Source organism: Polyergus mexicanus, unplaced genomic scaffold, assembly GCF_030449975.1.
Source record: "Polyergus mexicanus isolate NDT 795.1 unplaced genomic scaffold, iyPolMexi1.0 SCAF_3, whole genome shotgun sequence".
NCBI lineage: Eukaryota > Metazoa > Arthropoda > Insecta > Hymenoptera > Formicidae > Polyergus > Polyergus mexicanus.
In genome coordinates this window covers 11,960,251-11,978,795 of record NW_027223323.1, presented here as the reverse complement: position 1 = coordinate 11,978,795, position 18,545 = coordinate 11,960,251, and the positions used below count along the sequence as shown (strand labels likewise).

The 18,545-nt window shown below is 32.0% G+C and overlaps 5 protein-coding genes and 2 non-coding genes across 7 annotated transcripts; 2 read left to right on the top strand and 5 right to left on the bottom strand.

Annotated features, from left to right (window-relative positions):
- Positions 1-1,449: 1,449 nt before the first annotated feature.
- On the bottom strand, positions 1,450-2,699 carry LOC138932055 (uncharacterized). Its single transcript, XM_070293537.1, has 4 exons — positions 2,649-2,699; positions 2,429-2,573; positions 1,928-2,283; positions 1,450-1,785 (listed from the first exon to the last, which is right to left on the bottom strand). Exons 1-4 carry the CDS (start codon positions 2,697-2,699, stop codon positions 1,450-1,452), a joined length of 888 nt encoding a protein of 295 aa, XP_070149638.1.
- A 320-nt stretch (positions 2,700-3,019) lies between these two features.
- Positions 3,020-3,093, bottom strand: Trnai-aau (transfer RNA isoleucine (anticodon AAU)). The gene has a single exon. It is a non-coding gene; the product is annotated as a tRNA-Ile (tRNA).
- A 664-nt stretch (positions 3,094-3,757) lies between these two features.
- Positions 3,758-3,831, bottom strand: Trnai-aau (transfer RNA isoleucine (anticodon AAU)). The gene has a single exon. It is a non-coding gene; the product is annotated as a tRNA-Ile (tRNA).
- Positions 3,832-4,283: 452 nt separating this feature from the next.
- On the bottom strand, positions 4,284-5,820 carry LOC138931940 (uncharacterized). Its single transcript, XM_070293249.1, has 4 exons — positions 5,414-5,820; positions 5,091-5,252; positions 4,811-5,000; positions 4,284-4,744 (listed from the first exon to the last, which is right to left on the bottom strand). The coding sequence occupies exons 1-4, from the start codon at positions 5,414-5,416 to the stop codon at positions 4,356-4,358; spliced, it is 744 nt and encodes a 247-aa protein (XP_070149350.1). The 5' UTR covers positions 5,417-5,820; the 3' UTR covers positions 4,284-4,355.
- A 158-nt stretch (positions 5,821-5,978) lies between these two features.
- L(3)04053 (lethal (3) 04053) lies at positions 5,979-9,490 on the top strand. Its single transcript, XM_070293248.1, is given in 9 exon segments — positions 5,979-6,203; positions 6,205-6,526; positions 6,692-7,228; positions 7,314-7,513; positions 7,597-7,670; positions 7,759-7,870; positions 7,946-8,008; positions 8,091-8,254; positions 8,411-9,490. Coding segments are annotated over 9 exon segments (1,650 nt in total). The 5' UTR covers positions 5,979-6,158; the 3' UTR covers positions 8,544-9,490.
- Positions 9,491-9,525: 35 nt separating this feature from the next.
- Asciz (ASCIZ zinc finger protein) lies at positions 9,526-11,778 on the bottom strand. The gene is made up of 3 exons (XM_070293247.1): positions 11,415-11,778; positions 11,104-11,315; positions 9,526-11,016 (listed from the first exon to the last, which is right to left on the bottom strand). Exons 1-3 carry the CDS (start codon positions 11,700-11,702, stop codon positions 9,861-9,863), a joined length of 1,656 nt encoding a protein of 551 aa, XP_070149348.1. The 5' UTR covers positions 11,703-11,778; the 3' UTR covers positions 9,526-9,860.
- A 1,742-nt stretch (positions 11,779-13,520) lies between these two features.
- Positions 13,521-18,306, top strand: LOC138945135 (uncharacterized protein MAL13P1.304). The gene is made up of 11 exons (XM_070316399.1): positions 13,521-13,737; positions 13,862-13,890; positions 13,989-14,104; positions 14,190-14,332; positions 15,359-15,506; positions 15,640-15,872; positions 15,961-16,024; positions 16,119-16,327; positions 16,446-17,626; positions 17,700-17,840; positions 17,953-18,306. The coding sequence occupies exons 3-11, from the start codon at positions 14,002-14,004 to the stop codon at positions 17,969-17,971; spliced, it is 2,241 nt and encodes a 746-aa protein (XP_070172500.1). The 5' UTR covers positions 13,521-13,737; positions 13,862-13,890; positions 13,989-14,001; the 3' UTR covers positions 17,972-18,306.
- Positions 18,307-18,545: the final 239 nt, after the last annotated feature.

The following is an 18,545-nucleotide window of genomic DNA, read 5'->3' as shown; positions in this document are numbered from 1 at the left end:
TACATATATATATATATATATATAATTTAATATATATTATATATATAACCTAACCTAACCTAACCAAACGAAACATGTAGGTAGAAATGGGTCAAACCGAGTCAAAAAGGAGCTATTATCGAGTAAAATCTGGCCAATCAGCGCCGATATTTAATCGGGCGCACGTCGTTGAGCCGCACACCTGATAGTATGCAGCGACGAACACTTTAGGCAAACTTCACTCAATAATAATTCCTTTATTAAGTGTTATAGAAAAAAATGTTACTTTTCTATTGTTTACTGTGCTCTACCCGCTCACGAGCGTTGGCGCAATCTTTACCGGACACCCTGTATACGCCGCAAAAAAGAGAAAGAGAAGAATTTACGAAAGCGTTATATGCCGTTTTTATCTGTTTAACCCTATACAGCATAGAACATTGCAATTACATTGCAGCAATGTTACAATCTTGCAAGTTGCAATGAAATATTGTTGAGACATTATTGGAATATGGAATTGTAATATTTTATGAGAATGTTACAGCAACATTTCAAAAACATTACAAAAGACAGTTTTTATAATCGCTACTTCGTTCGTTTACCACTATGCGGCGCGCGTTGCGTTATCTATCCCGTATTTAAGTTTTAATCACGATGGTTATGTAAAGCTTGCAAAAAGCGGTTAATAATATTAAAGGTATAATAATAACTATTATAATAACTATATAATACTATATAATAACTATTTTTATCAGATTAATTTGTCTGTTACAATCCCAACACAGGAAATTCAGATATTGAATGAGTATTCAGAAATCGGACAAATACAATAATTATCCGAAAAAAGTTAAAATTATCCGTTTATTGTCTACTTAAGATATGGAGTTTAATATTTATATAAAATTTTAATTTTTATGAATTAAATTATTTAATAATTATCAATTTCTTAAACTTGTAGATAATTTATAAAATAGCGATGTTAATTAGATAACAGAAAATTGTTTAATAGTTCCCATTTTTATATAAAAGAAAAAATTTGATAATAATTTTTTAATATGCAAAATGCTTCAATTTTAATAGATAAACTTGGAGAATACATAAAGACATCCAAGAGAGACGAGAAAAAACTCGTTGTAATTGCGTAAATTCACAATCTTTTTTCTTATCTCTCTTGGATGTTTTTATATGTTCTCAAACTTTATGTATTAAATTTGAAGCGTTTTGCACATTTGTAACAATGTATTTAAATATTACAAATACATTGCACCGTAACATTACTGTAGTCTTACATTGAAATATTTCTGAGGGCGGACATTTCAACGTTGCCGCAGGCTTGCAGTAACATTGCAGAAACATTTCGCAACTTCTATGCAATATTACAATGTTTCAATGTAAGATCTATGCAACGTTTTTGCAATCTTTCGGTGCTGTATGGTACTGTTGTATAATTAACCATAACTATTATTCGTTTTCTTATCTATTGGAATTTTCAGAGTCCGGATTTATTTGTGACGCACGTTTAAATTCGGATATTTTTTCGTTCATTAAAATTTCTAATTGTTCAAATCTCGAGTGTCTTCGCGGTTTTTTTTGTTTCATTGCTTGATTCGATATTTTTGCCGTAAAATCGCGAGCTTTGGCCGCACTTATCTGTGTCAACATTTGAGGCACCGATTCGTCATTATTTTCCGATCTGACGTCCTTCCGAAGATCGATGACCCTTCGAAAATTCGAAGGCGGTTTCATTTCATCATACGGTTTTTTGATCATTGTGAATGTTATCGTTTTACCCTCGCAATTATTATTCTTCTATAATAATTAAGAAAACAATAAAAATTTAAACATATAATACAGTATGTCTTTAGAAATCGCATTTAGAAAATATATATTGATGACACTGATCTCGAGAGGATAGCATTGACGAAAATGTCAATTAAATATTCTTTGGTACCTCGTAGAAATCATCTATTATCATCCTGTTCAACAATACGGCTCTAGGCACTTTGTACATCGATGACGATTGCGGCTCCAAGTTCTTCGGATTTTTCGAAGATCTAACCTGTTCGGTGTTGATCACTATGTTCCCGGTTGTGGCCTGATTTCGCAAATTCCCCTTGCGATGCGCTTGCTTCTGAGTTAGCCGATAAAGATCCGACAAGGATTTTTTGGGACCAAACACGTATTCCCAAAACGTCAACTTTTGTTCCAGAAGTTTTTGCGTCTTGCGATTAATAATCCTTGACCGCTTCTCTGTTTTTGTCGATAATATCCTTCGGAAATTCAAAAAGCGCATTTTCTTTCTCTTTCCTGTCAGGATAATGTAGCAATTATATTAAAATAAGAGACAAATTCCCAATTTCCATTAGGAACTTTTTAGATTTCTAAAATTAATATTCCATAAATCCTATAAATATCCTATTACTATTCGATAAATCTTTTATTAAATTTTTACCATAACATTCGGAACCCTTCGATATAGCTGGTGCTGGTTGTTTATCGTCGTCGTAACGATCCTCGTTAATATTTTTCTTCGAGCACAAGACAGGCCTGGCGCAATGCCATGCTTGTTGCCGCAAGAAGGGATTATATTTATTCTTCTAAGAATAAATTATGTTTAACAAAAGTGCTGTCTATATTTATCTGCACAAATATTAGTCAAGATAAAATCTTACGTCTGGTACGAGTAGACCGAAAATTTGGAACTTGGTCCGAAAAGATGCCATTGAAGAACCTCACGTTCAATTACATGATCAAAATATAACCATAATTACTTTTAACCAATAATAAAACAAATGTGCATTACAATACACACTGACACATTAAAGATTCTCAAAATAAATTACATAAATATATACATCGAACAGAAAATTTTGTTTCGCTCTTAATTCTAAAAAGATTTATTTATATTATTATTTATAAATGGTATATATATATAATAATAATTAATGGTATATATATAAAATAATAATTAATATTTGGTTAAGTACCTTTTTGTTAGATACCTGGTTATAGCTTTTATGTTATTTATTTAGAACAAAAAATTTGGCCCATGAGGGGATCGAACCCGCGACCTTCGCGTTATTAGCACGACGCTCTAACCAACTGAGCTAATGGGCCAATTGCTTGGACGGATCAACATTTTGATTATATTATTCCTAAATTTTTTTAATTAAAAAAAATACACTTTTTCTTATAAGATAATTTTTTATTTGAATTTAAAATAGACACATAAATTGTACTTATGTGTACTTATGACCACAGACTTTTATATAGCATATTAGATCGCTAATTTCGATGCTAAAGGTGAAGCAAAAGGCAATCATTTTCAATTGGACAAAATATAGGGTTTTGTAAGATAATTTTTTTTTTCTGACAATAAAGTTAGGTTTAAAATTAATGACCCAAAAATTAACTAAGTTTACATTAAAAGTTACTTAAATAAAAAGTAATTCATTATCAATTAAAGTTAAGTTCAAGAATGATTAATTCATTAAAGTTAAAAGTTAATTCTCTATCCAACGGCGAATCGACACATCCGATAAATTTATTGTACAATAAATGAAATATTCGCATTATAATCAACCACTTTCACATGAATTTAATATTGATGAATTATTTTATTATAACTTGTATAAAAAAATTAATAAGTTAACATTAAAAATAACTAATTAACTAACAATAAGTTAACTTAAAAGTTATTAACTTTTATAACTTTTCAATTTTTTAACTTAACCTTTAACTGTTTAACTAATTATATAAATTGAGTTAAAAACAAAAAGTTTGGCCCATGAGGGGATCGAACCCGCGACCTTCGCGTTATTAGCACGACGCTCTAACCAACTGAGCTAATGGGCCAGTTGCTTAGGAGGGTCAATTTTTCAATGTTATGCATAATTTTTTACAGAATGTGATAACACATTGAATACAAGAATAAATATTTAACGAAGTGCTCAATATTAGAGTAATCGCCTGTCATTTAGCAGATTTAAATTTAATCCTCCGATTTCTCTCATATATTGAGCTAATTGGTTAATCCTAACAATAATACAATTGTTATTATATTGAAATATCAATATTATTGTAAAAAATTTATACATTCCTTTTTATTCTTTAATATAAATAACTTTTATGAGTAGCTACAATATAGAGTTTACACTATTTATTAATATATATTTGTTATCAATCTCTTTTAATTTAAAAGAATTATGAGATATATATATATGTATGTTAAGAAAATAAATAAAGACAAACTATTGCAGAGAAATACTTATATTATTAAATATATTACATATATATACATATACACCCTTTGGCACACATATATTATACCAATTATATACAATATTAATTTAAAGCAAGAATTAAGAAACAGAATTTGATTAGAAACTTAAAATCTTATATTTTTTTACATTTGGTCCATAATCGTAATCTTCCTCAGATTCAGTTAAACTAGTATTGATAGGATCATTATGTTTATATCGGATAGCTAATTCTAATATTCCGTTGTTGTCTTCACCAGAAAACACATTTACATCTGATTCTATATCGCTTTTCTGGATCTTTGGATAAGATATATCAATATTTGAATTATCATCAAAATCATCAACGGAATCAGAAATGTTGTCAGCAAAAGATTGAAAGTTTGGCAATACATTAGAGTAACATAAGGAATCATTAATCTCAGATCCGCTGCTTGATACATCGCTGCATTTTGTAAGAACATTATTCTCACACATATTTGTTATCTTCTCTTTGAATACTTCTAATCCTAAAATTTAATCGCTGTTAACACTGTATATATATCTGTACAATAGTGTAATTATTATAAACAAACCTGTGTCAGAAATTTGAGTTTTTGAAGTTTCTGTAATTTTCATATTTTTGGAACTTGGCAAAATAGGATCTGAAACTTGGGTATCATTGGCTCTTTCAAATGATGCGACAAGTTGAGATCGAAATTTTATATAAGATTCTACCTTTTGAAAACATATTTCGCACAATAATGCATCATCTATCTTTGATATCTGAAAATGGAAAAGAAAAACATAATAAATAAAATTATTATACAAACACACATATGATATATTGCGTATAAATTATTATACGATATTCACCGTATAGCCAGTAATTAATTCGATAGCATCTTTCAATATCATATATTTATGAAATTCCTCATTCGTATTAGTTTCCTTTGACTTGATCAACAATTTGTCATCCAATATATCTTTGTGATTGTCATTGGACAATTGTTTACAACAGATGCAATAAATATTAGACTAAAATGGAGACAAAACAACTGCATGTTAATTATTCTGTATTTCTTTCACATATTTTTCTTATATATTATTTTTATTAGGGCAGACTTTTTTATTATAAATAATAAATTATTATTTATATCACAATCATATCTTCAACAGAAATAAATATAAACATTTACCATTTTTCCACTGTGACAAAGAATTGATAACAGCTATCTAAGCACGGGCGATATGATCGGCGAATGTCAAACTCGAAGGAATTTGAATACGTTTGTTGACAAACTTTCAATAACGCGCAGAAGACTCAATCCATGATAACCTTCTCTCAATTTGACAAACGGAATGCCAATCATGCGTTCTTGTGAAATACATCACACACAGCAAAACATTGACAATCAAATTAAATTGTATTAAACGAACGCAAAAGAGAGATTTCTGCGCATATAATACATATATGACATATATATATGTCAAACGAGCAAAGTGACAAGATGACACTCCGGTCATTCCATTACACCTTTTGCTGTATTCCTTGTGTATCTTCTTTCCTTTTTTCTCTTCAAAAATCTCTTAAATATATATTATATATATATATATATATATATATATATATATATATATATATATATATATATATAATATTTAGCTTCAAGTTTAAAAAATACAGATTAAAATGGTAAATGTATATGTGCGCAGTCTATATTTATTTATGTCAATGGGCGCGTTGAGGAACACAATTGTTGAGCATCGTCTTGTCAACACTCGGCGTTGATTTGTTGGTTCTAGAAGTAAGAACCAATCACGTTCGATTGCTACTCAACGGTTGTGTCTCTTGAACGCACCCAATGTAGAGTATCGAGCCAACCTTACCTGACGCGATCAGCAGTGTTCACACTGTTCACAGTGACAGAAGCGGATAGACGGATGACAGACAGTGACAGACGTGACAAGCGTGGACCACCTCTCTTCTCCGGCGAGGTCAAGTTTAGGGAGCAGTGAATGGTTCGGTCGACGAATCGTTATGGCAAATCGTAAAATAACTGACGATTCGTACGTTAGATCGTTGTTAATGCACCACTTGTGTTCCTCGTCGTCCGACGAGGACGATTTGACAACGGCCGATGATAACGAGGCAGCGCGATGCAAGAACGATATTGCTCGCTTGACGTCCTCGTCAATGTCCGATGAAGGGAAGATGAGCGTTCGTTGCCGAGATCCCTCCAGGAACAATCGTATGTCACCGACGTCCAACAGCTCCAACTCCAGGAGTCAACCTGTCGAGCAGGCGACAGGTTAGGATTCATTGTATATTTGGGTTGTGTGAGGTAGATTTCAATGATACATGAATTACAAAGTTCATCGAGCCTGCTGTATATTTTATTATCATTTCATACGCTTAAATTGTGAATTGTTTCATAACTGACAAGAGAACGATCTGAAAACGATTATTTGCTTAGGTCAGGATACGTCGTCGCGTCGCGACAGCAATCCCTTCAGTTTCAAGGCTTTCTTGAAGAACGGCACTCAGCAAATCAACTATCATAATACCGGGGCACGGCCCAAGGTCTACACGTCCCCCACGTCGAGTCCCGGCAGCGTTTTCGATAAAGACAACGCCAGCAGCGGCGTTTATTCGGGCCGAAACCCGACGGAGCTGCCGGATTTCGTACAGGATCACCTGGTCATTGAACAGTGTTATCTGAATCACGAAGCCGATCTGCCGGTATTGCCCGACGTAGATAATCTACCAGATTTTGCGTTGAACAGCGTGGAGCAGAGGCAATCCCGATTGCGAAACGAGACCAAGAAGAATGATTCTGAAATCTTTGGCGACGACCTACGATCGTTCGATCTCACCGATACGCTGCACAAAGCCTCAACGCACAGAGATCATTCTGCGTCGAATGCGATGCACTCGAATCACTTGGATTTGCCTGTATTTGGAGACAGGCTTGACGAAAGTACATCCTATCTTCCTCGCCCCGAACACAGAGGTACCTGCATATGTATACATACAATCTCGTGTTTTAAATTATATTTCTACAAAGTTCACCAAGATAACAGATATTTTTTATCCAGGATTTCCATTTGATTTACCATTACCCTTTGCCGAATCTAATCCCAATGTAAATGCGACTACACGAGATGGTAATCTGCCAGGAAGTGAAACGAGTGTCCATAAATCTCTACCAGACTTTTTAAGCGACGGACCTATATATAATAGGTCTGCAGATCCAGAACCTACCGGTGCGAGTATGGCAGAATCTATAGAAAGAAGGGTAAGAATGTTTCTAGCAGAGGGATCTAATAAAGATAAGAATATATGGAAAAAAATAAAATAATATATGTGTATATATTGCAGCTTTTACTCGAAAACGAAAGGTTGCATCAGCAATTAGAGACAGCTCGAAGGCAAATAAGCGAAAAGACTGAAAGGTGATTGCAGCTTGCTGGAATAGTTTTTAGCTTATTGACCATCATCGTATACTATCATTAATTAAAAATTATCGCATGTCAATTGCAGAATTCGTTTATTGGAGGCAGAACTACTATCTAAGAGAGAAGTTGAGCATGAGGAAACAGCGCACTTGGAAAAGGCGATGGAACAAGTCGAAGATAATTTAAAACGAAGTACGGTAAGTATAAAAACTGTATATATATGTATATATATATATATATTTATATTTCTAACATTATTTATATTATATCAGAAGCGAGCAGTTAATGCTGAAAGCACTGTCACATCGCTGAAAAAGAAAATTAAAGCTTTGACGGTTAGTATTTAAATATACGCATATGCACAGTTTGATAAAATGTAAAATTAACATATTAACCTGTATGAATTGCTTAATTTAGGCAGAAATATCTCTACTACAATTGGAAAATGATCAACTTCGAGCTGGCACCTCGACTGCTGGACAAGGCGAGTCGAATACTGGTATTGCTAACACGAATCGCACTGTGAAAAGGCTCGCCCATGATCTATTCGCGGCTGCATCGTCGGCCGAAGTATCTCTTAGGTAAAGAATTATTTAATTTAGTAATTCTTAGATAATCTGTAATATACAGAAGAAAATACTATCTACAACTTTAATAAAGATCTATATAAAATTTGCAACTGCTTCTATGAAAAATTCGAGTGAATCTTTTTTTCTTTTCTTTTTTTCTTTTTACAGACAGTTAATGTCCGGTGTGGATAACCTGAGAGTTCTTGCATCGACTCTTGAAAATATAGATAGGATAGAAGATTGGACCAAAGACTTTTTACACGATTCCGATGAGGACAATGCTACTGGTCCCGCAGTATAACTCTCTCTCTCTCTCTTTCTATATATATATCCCACTTTATCATTTTTTCATATACTCCATCAATTGTAATAATTTTGCTGCTTACTGATGCTAGTTAATCCTTATACTGACAGGTTTAACATGATACATTGTGCAGCAAACGTTGCGAACGCAACGAAACACGTTACTCATCACTCGATTATTTGTTGTTATCTGTGTGTTTGTCGCAGAATTTTAAATTACCATCTTTGTTGCTGTCGTCCATACGAATATTCTAATGCAAGATCACTTTTGATCCGAATATATAAATATATATATTGTTTATGAAGTATTTGTTATATTTTTTTGTATTTCTGTTCGTGATAGTTTGTGCAAGAATATTTACTAACTCGGTACCATGACGATGCAAAAATGCAGATAACACTGTTATCAGCGAATTTTCTCATAATTAAAGAAACATATATATTTTTTTAGTTGTATATTGTACGTAAATACGAAAAAAAAGTGGATTTGAAAGATACTCGAAATCTCCGTGATATTATCACAGCAGAAGCTGACAGAATGCTAAAAGTGATCTTTTGCATGCATTATGCAATACAGCGCACGATATAAAAGCCAAAATATATTTTTGACAAGTGACTCTCTTACTGTGTATGTACATGAGGCTTTAAATAGAAATACGAAACAGATGTACAGTTAGTTTGATTCCAGACCATAAATTTATCAATAAGTTACAGATTACGCGATAACATGTATATATTGTCAGTACGATATTTATTTTTTAATCGATACATGTGTATTGTGCAGACACGCAAGGTATGTTTGAGTGTATGCAAAATGCATATATGTACTTTGGTATTAAAAGGAGTTGAATAACAATATACACACACACACATATGTACAATTGCAGATAAGAAACATTTATGATACTTCATTAACTATTTTATTTAGCATTTTAAATAAAAAGCTTCAAATAAAAAAGTTAAGAGATATAAATATATGATTGCCCATGTTAGAAGAAATCCTGAAAAATCTAAGAGATTTCTTTCTTGATATATTAAATCTTATTAATTATTAATATATATATTAATAAAAAAATTTTAAATGGATGTTTTTTTAATATATTGTAGCAGATGAATGCATAATAGGTGGCAATGACGATCATAAAACACACGATAAAATAATCATCAAAATTATTTGAAAACAACTTTATATCTACAATGCAAGTCCGAGAAAACAAATAACATAGATAAAGATTGTACAAAAACTGAATTAAGTGCCGAAGTGAGAAAGTAAATAATATGAATAATGAGAGTCAGTAAAAATGATATAATTAACTTATTGAAATTCTTCGAAAATATTAAGTAAATCAGTCTGTGTCTCAGTGTGACTTATTTGTGTGTTTAGCCAGGATCTACAGGTCCCTACGGGAATGTTACAACCACTCTCGCAAATCAAAGACTTTGTTTGGGTCTCGGTAGAAACTGTGGTATCGTCGTGCGACCAAGCGGTCTGAGTTTGTATATTAGACAGTCCTAAGTCAGAAGACAGCATTTCGTTGCAAGTCTGAGTATATGTATTACTGTACAACAGTTGCTCCATGTTATCCAAATTATCCGTAGTTTGAGTTTCGATATTCGAACTTAAGGTAAATGATCTTGATAAAGATTCAGAATAGAAGTACGAAGGGGAAAAGGCTTGTTCGGTTTGCGTTTCTATGCTGCTAAATCTATCATCGAAAGTTTTCGCAGTTAGCATAGGATCTGTTCGAGACATACCGTCAGTCGAAGCGAAAGGATATCCTTCGACAACTGTCGACGCATCTTCGACGTAAGGCAACGTCATCAGAGCCACAGTGTTCTTTGATACACACTGTATTAAAGGATTATGGCTATGCTCATAGAGTGTCTCAAATTCTGTCTGAGTTACGTTATCATTAAATGCTTCAAACATATCCTTTTCTGGTATCGTTTGTGTGCCTGACGTATTCTTCTCCCAAAAATCTTGCAAACCTACATCGTGGCAAAGCGGCAGCGGACTAAATAAATTCGCCGATGCAAAATTATCACCGAGATTAAGGTCTTCTTTAAGCAACACGTGTTCCGATTGTTTCGATAATGCGCGACGATATTTCTTTCCGAGATTATATATCTTTGCCGACTCTCTGTTTGCTTGCAACTCCTGGGTCGTTTGCGTTTCCATTGATTTTCCAAAGTTCTTTTCTTTGGTCAAGCTATTAGTCTGTGTTTGCTTGGATATTCGGCGTTTTGTATTACAATGCGAGTTATTATTATTAAGTTTTAATGGGCTTAATAACTTTCTGCTTCTTTTGTAATCATCCGTCTGTACGCTGATGTCACATGTACTTTTCCCTGTAGTATTAATATTTCTGCCATCTCTCTCAGATTTATCTGGACTGGGTAGTATCGCCACAGGTTTGCTTGGCATAATTTTGCTTGGTAAGACAATCTGTATTGTCTTGGAGTTGCTATGTCTGCAAAGACATTAAAAATATTGATTAAACTTTTTATCGATCAGTACCACAGTAATCAAGCTGAAAATATATAACGACTAAATATACTTTAAGGAATTTTTGTATTTTTCTATTATGATATGTGAAGATCGCTTCGCATGCGTAAGCAGTGCTTCATATGTAGTATAAATCTTTGAGCAGGAACACTTAAACTCTATGCCGCAGACCCTCGTGTGTCCTTCCTTGGCGGATTCAATGGAGAAACTTTTACCACAGCGATCGCACGCATAATTCTTGTCCGCGTGAACTTTCAGATAATGCTGGGGAGATGATTCAATATTATTATTATTTTTTTATATAATAATCTCACACAATTATTTTTTTCATTAAGCAATTATTAAAATATACACGGTACGTACTTGCTTCAAATATTTCATGCTGCTAAAATATCTCTGAGAATTGATGGCGTAAACACAAGACTGTACCGGGCAGTGATAGCGTACGTTCTCCTTTGCGACTTTATCCAATTTCTTACGTTGGTGCACCTTGAGATCGTGCAATCTATAACGCGACACATTCGCGAAGACGAGGTTGCATAGTTTGCATTTGACATTATTGGTTATTACACTTAGTTCCTCCGGCAACGGACAGATCGTCTTCTCGCACAGCGATGCACCGCTGTCCGTCAGCAATCCCCTCCTCGGCATCGAGGATTATCTGGGGCTGGAGACGTGCAAATTGTCGACACAAACTTGCGTTTATTGTCGGCGATATATCAATAATTGACAGATTTCCTAACCTTTACAAGCGGCATCTTTAACGCTTAAGGCCGATATTACATTTGTCGTACGACAAACTTTTTAAGCATATTGATTGGCTGCAAAATAGAAACTTTCTTGAGTCTCTAGAAATTAGCTAATCAATGCGCTTAAAAAGTTTGTTGTACGACAAACTTTTTAAGCATATTGATTGGCTGCAAAATAGAAACTTTCTAGAGACACCAGAAAGTTTCTATTTTGCAGCCAATCAATATGCTTAAAAAGTTTGTCGTACGATAAATGTAATATCGGCCTAAAGCGGGGAACACACACTTTTGCATAAGGAATTTGATTGGTCCATTTCCTTATACATAAGGAAATTGACCAATCAAATTTCTTATGCTTATGATTATGCGTTTATGCAAAAGTGTGTGCTCCCCGCTTTGAGGCCCTGCGCATAATAGAGAAAATATTAGGAATAGGAGTAAAACCCGTATCAAGGTGCGAACCTATGCAGCGGAATAGCGTTAAGCCCGTATCAGAATACGAAAATTGAAGATTAAAGGTTAGAATTTGACTAATCAGAAAAAAAGGAACTAAAATTTCTTTGTCCTGATTGGTCAAATTTCAATCTTCAATCTTAAATCTCAATCTTCAATGCGTAATCTGATACGGGCTTTAAGCCCGTATCAGGGGATTGATTATGTATCTTCAAACGATGTGAAAATTACAAAAGTAAGTAAATTCACTAGAGTATCTACGATTTCACTTGTAAAAATCTAGTAAATTTGTTCACTTTTGTAATTTTCACTTTGTTTCAAAGATACACAGTCGACCCCCAGACTACGCATTGAAGATTGAGATTAAAATTTGACTAATCAGAACAAAAAGGACTAAAATTTCTTTATTCTGATTGGTCAAATTTCAATCTTCATTCTTCAATCTCAATCTTCAATGCGTAATCTGATACGGGCTTTAAGCCCGTATCAGGGGATTGATTATGTATCTTCAAACGATGTGAAAATTACAAAAGTAAGTAAATTCACTAGAGTATCTACGATTTCACTTGTAAAAATCTAATAAATTTGTTCATTTTTGTATGTTTCACTTTGTTTCAAAGATACACAGTCGACCCCCAGACTACGCATTGAAGATTGAGATTAAAATTTGACTAATCAGAACAAAAAGGACTAAAATTTCTTTATTCTGATTGGTCAAATTTCAATCTTCATTCTTCAATCTCAATCTTCAATGCGTAGTTGATACGGGCTTTACTCCCTCTATGCTCCCTATGATCGCCATGTTGGGCCCCCAGCTGTCCATTTGTAAATCTAAAATGTCTCAGAGATTTTCAAATATTTTTTTTTAGAAAATAACATTACAAATATACTTTTTTCTCATATACGGTACGCCGATTGCGTTTAGTTTGCACGTAGGATTCACTACGGGACAAACATGGCGATCAGCAAGCGAGACGCTATTGTCCATTGTCCCTTCTCTGATTATTTAGGACTCTACTATCATCTAGCATTGTGCAAGAGCCTTGAGAGATAAACAGATCGTTTATAAGTCTAGTTGATGGTGTATGGACGAATCCGCTTGGAGGTCTTTTAGCCAATACGAAGAAGAAGAAGAAGAAGATCGTTTATATCTATGGTTTTATCTTTGGCATAGTGACCAACTATGGTATAAAAAATATCTCTAAACGTCGTGCCGCCAAGTACAGTTTTTCAATTTCGAGAGAATCAACTTCAGGTTTCAGATTCTCATGTTTCAACACGTTCTCTTTCTGCTTCTCTTGGAATGGCGGAACGATAACGAACATTACTGGCAAGTTAGTATGTGATGATGCAGTGTTCAAAGATATAAATTTAAACAACGGTTACTACAAATAAAAATATTATAAACATTTGACTGGACGGAAAGGAGAGAATAAAATCTCTAATAAACTCTGTATAGGAAATTGAGATATGTAATACCAGAGGTATATATTTGCATTATTACTAATATTAATATTGCATGTTAAAGTACTATAATGAATAATATTTTATATAACGCTATAATGAAGAAAATTTATTTTATTTGATAATCTTTCTCTCCATACACAGGACAGATATAAAATATCAAAATGTATAAGGTAAAATTTTCCAAATAAATCTGTCAATCCAAAAACCTAGTTTCTTTGTATATATTATACCATTATTTCTATACATGCGCATATTTGTTGCATGAAAGAATTAATTACAATATGCCGAAAATACCAAAAATTCGGAAAGCTAAAAGAGTCAGTGTGCTTACCAAAAAAGGGCAATGCCTGGGGAAGCATTACAAGGAACGATCATATAGACCATGTAAGATAGTTAAAATTCTCTATTGATTGTTTACTTTATATTTTTGCTGCATGATTTTACTAATACAGTTGTTTTTTTTTTTCAGTATATGAAAAGTTAAAGAGCAACAATAACTTCTTGGCAAAGGCGCTTTCAAAAGAAAAACAAAACAATCAATTATTATTTACGCAGAATGTTCAGCTAATTGCAGAGATTCAACAATTGAACGTAGTATGCAATACACGGAATGTAAGCATCATTTATATTAAAAATTAAAAAGTAGAAATATGATTGCATGGAATGCAAACTTACTTATTAAAACGGAAGTAAAACTGAGTCCAATCAAATGTAAAAAGATAAAGAATCTTATAAAATATAAAAAAAAACAAAGAAGAAAAATTAGTTAGATAAAGTAACATACCTAAATATTATAAGAAGAAGCTATTGATGAATCTATACAGGGTGTCCATCCATAACTGTTTGAGTTAATTTTTATAGCTTTTCTCAAGATCTTTTCAAAATACTATAACAAAGTATTTTTTCATTATCTTGCAATTAAATTTATTTTTTATCTTAATCTGTCATATTTTGATATAAATATAAAATATCCAGTTTTCAATAATCTTATTGTAACACTTCTATGTACAGAATAATGAGACAAATCAATTGGTATAAAGAAAATAATTGTCTTTAAGAAAAAGTATGTACTGTTCCTTTTTCTTTAAAACCAATTGATTTGTCTCATTCTGTACATAAAAATATTACAGTAAAATTATCGAAAACTAAATATTTTACAAAATATTTTATATTTTATATTAGCATAATATGTCAGATTAAGATATAAAATAAATCAAAAAATACTTAATGAAAAAAATAATTTAATAGTGTTTTGAAAACATGTCAAGAAGGACTATAAGAATATATAACAAAAAATAGGAGTTTCCATTTTAAAAAATGATGGTGATTTTCATAACTTGAAAAGATTACGAGTAAAAAGCTTTTTTACATGCGCTTTATTGCGAACTAAAAACTGCTAATTTCTCTTATTAAACTTTCTTGTAACTTTAATCAGTTGTGAAATATTTGTTCGAACATTTATGGTTTGACATCCTGTATATAAATTTAATATTATATGTAGATATCTTTTTTATAAAATTTGGACAACTATTGTATGGCTTAATTCTTTTCTAGCTTTATTTTTGTTCTGATTTTTAATTGTAATTTTTCCCAAAAGTTTTTAAATTTATTAATATTTATTATTTGTTTTTTTTTTAGACTGTAATTGCTAATGTACAGAATAACGCAAAAGAAATATTGAAAATGTTACTCACCATGACTGGTTATATAACAAGTACTATTTCTATGTGTCAAGAGCTTGCTGTTTCCAATACTACTGTGAGACTGTCGTCTGCTGCAGATGGAAGTAAGGAATATTTCACCATATTATATTGCTAAATTTTGGGGATTTTGCAACTTAATGTACATAATTTATTAGAAGTATGTTATTTATACTGTATTGTATACTTTTATAAAACATGGTTTATGGAATATTCCAGGAAAAGAATCTTCCAATAGACTGTCAACAAAATCTCCAGCTAAAGGTGTAGTAAAACCAATGGTAGGTGGACATACTATTACTAAGCCCACAATTAATTTGAGTCGAGTTAAGATGGAAAATATATCAAGATTAAGTGATATACAAGAATCAACTACTTCTGATAGAAGTCCAGAAATAAGTGAGAACAGATCATCAATTACTGTTTCTTTACCATCTACACCACTTAGATATGTATGTATATATTTATTTTATGTCATTTTTCATATATACATATATATATATATATAAATTTTTTATATGCAATATACAATCATTTTAGGAGAATAATCGAACTACATGTAGAATGCCAGAAAGACTAACAATCTCTTCATCTAGAGTTAATGGTATGACAGAATATTAATCACAATTATTAATCTATAATCTATTTAATTATTTAATCGTGATGAATTTTTTGGTCAATTAATTATTAACATTTAGATGCACTTACATTGACTGATGAACAAAAAAAAAGAAGAAGAAATTATCATTCCAAGCGAATATCAGGATCTTATTTGCGATCGCGAAATAGATGGTCTAATGAAACTCCAACAAACAGCACAAGACATATTAATGTAGCTAGTCCTACAATACAACTTAAAGATATATCCAATTTATTGCGTGATTCTCAGACTATTAACATTAGAAGAGTAAGTGTTTATTCATGAATGTGAAAAAATGTTATTTCTAATAAAGTACTTTGTTCTTACCTTCTATTTAAGGATATTATATACTTAAATTGTTAATATAATATTATTATTTTTGTAGATAATTGATAACAGAGTTGATGACATTGAAAATCAGGAGAATAATGACAATGTGTCTAATGATCCATCAGAAAGAAATGTCGTAATACCAGAGACCTGTATATCTATTAATCTAAACGAAGAAGATGAAACGCACGCGCAAACACCAAAAAGGGATCCCAAAGTAAAAATAAACAGCAAGATCTCTGATAAAGATCTTAACAAAATTCCAAATATAATAGAAAATTCAAGATTGTTGCAAAATAATACTAGAAATTGGGAAGAAGAGGATCCGTTGGAAGGTCCGAGCTGGTTATTTAATAATACCATACCATCGCGGGATAGCGAACCAGAAGAAGAGCTTTCTGATGTCAATAATAACACATCTCAATTAATAGTGTATGATGATGAATCGAGCAGTGCAGAAAGCAATACAGAAGAGTTATCACTGCTACAAAACTTAAATGAATCTCTGAATGATACTGGTGATCAAACTTTAGATGAAGACGCAACACCTATTGCCGATCGTACTAGCTATCAATCTCATAATGAAGATGATGATAGTACCTATGAGCTTCCAGCAGGAAATGTATTCAATCATAAAGAAAATTTAAATAACATAGAAGATAATGCTGAAGATGATACAAAAAATTTTGGAAATTTTGTGACAATGAGGCGACAGCATCCCGAAGTGACAGAAGACTTTACACTAATGTTATCGCGTCAACGAAACATGCAATTCGATATCAATGAACTAAGGTTACCTAATTTAGAAGAATCTATGATGAATTCTATCAATAATGGGATCGACACCGAAGTTACTGCTGAAAGCCCAAGCGTTGCGAATATTTCGGTATCATCTATGTCAAATCAGACTCTGAACGAATTGAAACACGATCAGACTGCCATAATAAAACTGCCATTAAGTTTAATGAAGGATCATGAAAGAGAATCGACGCTACAACAGAAAAAGGATTTAAATAAAAAGAAAAAAATTGCGAAAATGTTGAATTTCGATAACGGAACCAATCATGTTGAAAATGATTCGGTAATTAAAAACAAGACGAAGAAAAAAAACAAATTGCAAAACAATCGAGACCCAAGTGCAGCTAAAGTTGTTTTGGAGAAGCTCAATGAAAATCATGTTAAGTCAAGGACTCTATCAGCTGACGATATAGAACCCCGAAATACTCATGATCACACGTACGTATAATTCAATAAAATTCTTTTCGTGAATTGTGTAGATTATACAAGTTTTAATATCTTGGATTTGCAGGAGGGACACTATATTAAATTTTGATGAAAATCTAGAACAGGACGAAATTCGGGACTTTGAAAATGATATGAACAGTTATGCTTCCGGCCGTCCTAAACGAAGAAAGGCTCCAGTAAACTTAAAAGAGCCTAATTTGCACAAGTAAGTAAAAATTCCGCTTAAATCGAATAAAATATATCTGTTAAGATTTATGTTGATTAAACATTAGAGTATACTGTAAAGACTGTAACGTTAACATTTCTTTGTCTTTTAGAAAATTAAGGCGAAATTAGTGAGAAGACTGATGTATCATGATCAATGTAAAACAAGATAAATTATTATTAGCATTATCGATATGATGTGAAACAAGATAAATTATTATTCGTGTTCATAAATGTTGAATGTCGTTTTTTTTTCTTGTATTTGTGATTTTTTAATTAATATTAAAATAGTCCTGTATATATATTGTAATATATACATCACAAATTATTTGAATCATAAAATATCAAGAATTAAATGTTATTCTCTTTCTGTTAGCTAATGCTTTAGAACAGAAAATTATATTTGATAAAATTATCTTAATAATCTTGTGAAGACTATATGTATGGGGATATTCGTAAAATGTACTTCCACTGAGATACATCACATATAATAATTGGTCTTCGTATTGTTATGTTCCAACTATAAATGTATACAAACCATATTGGTATATCTTCTTTTTATATTAATATATTGTATTCTTTTATATTATCTTAATACAAGAGTTATCATTACTTTGCAAAGCTTCACCGAATCCATGAATAATATTTAAACTTTGGAAATTTATACCTAGTAATAAATGGTTGTATTACTAGGTATAAATTATAT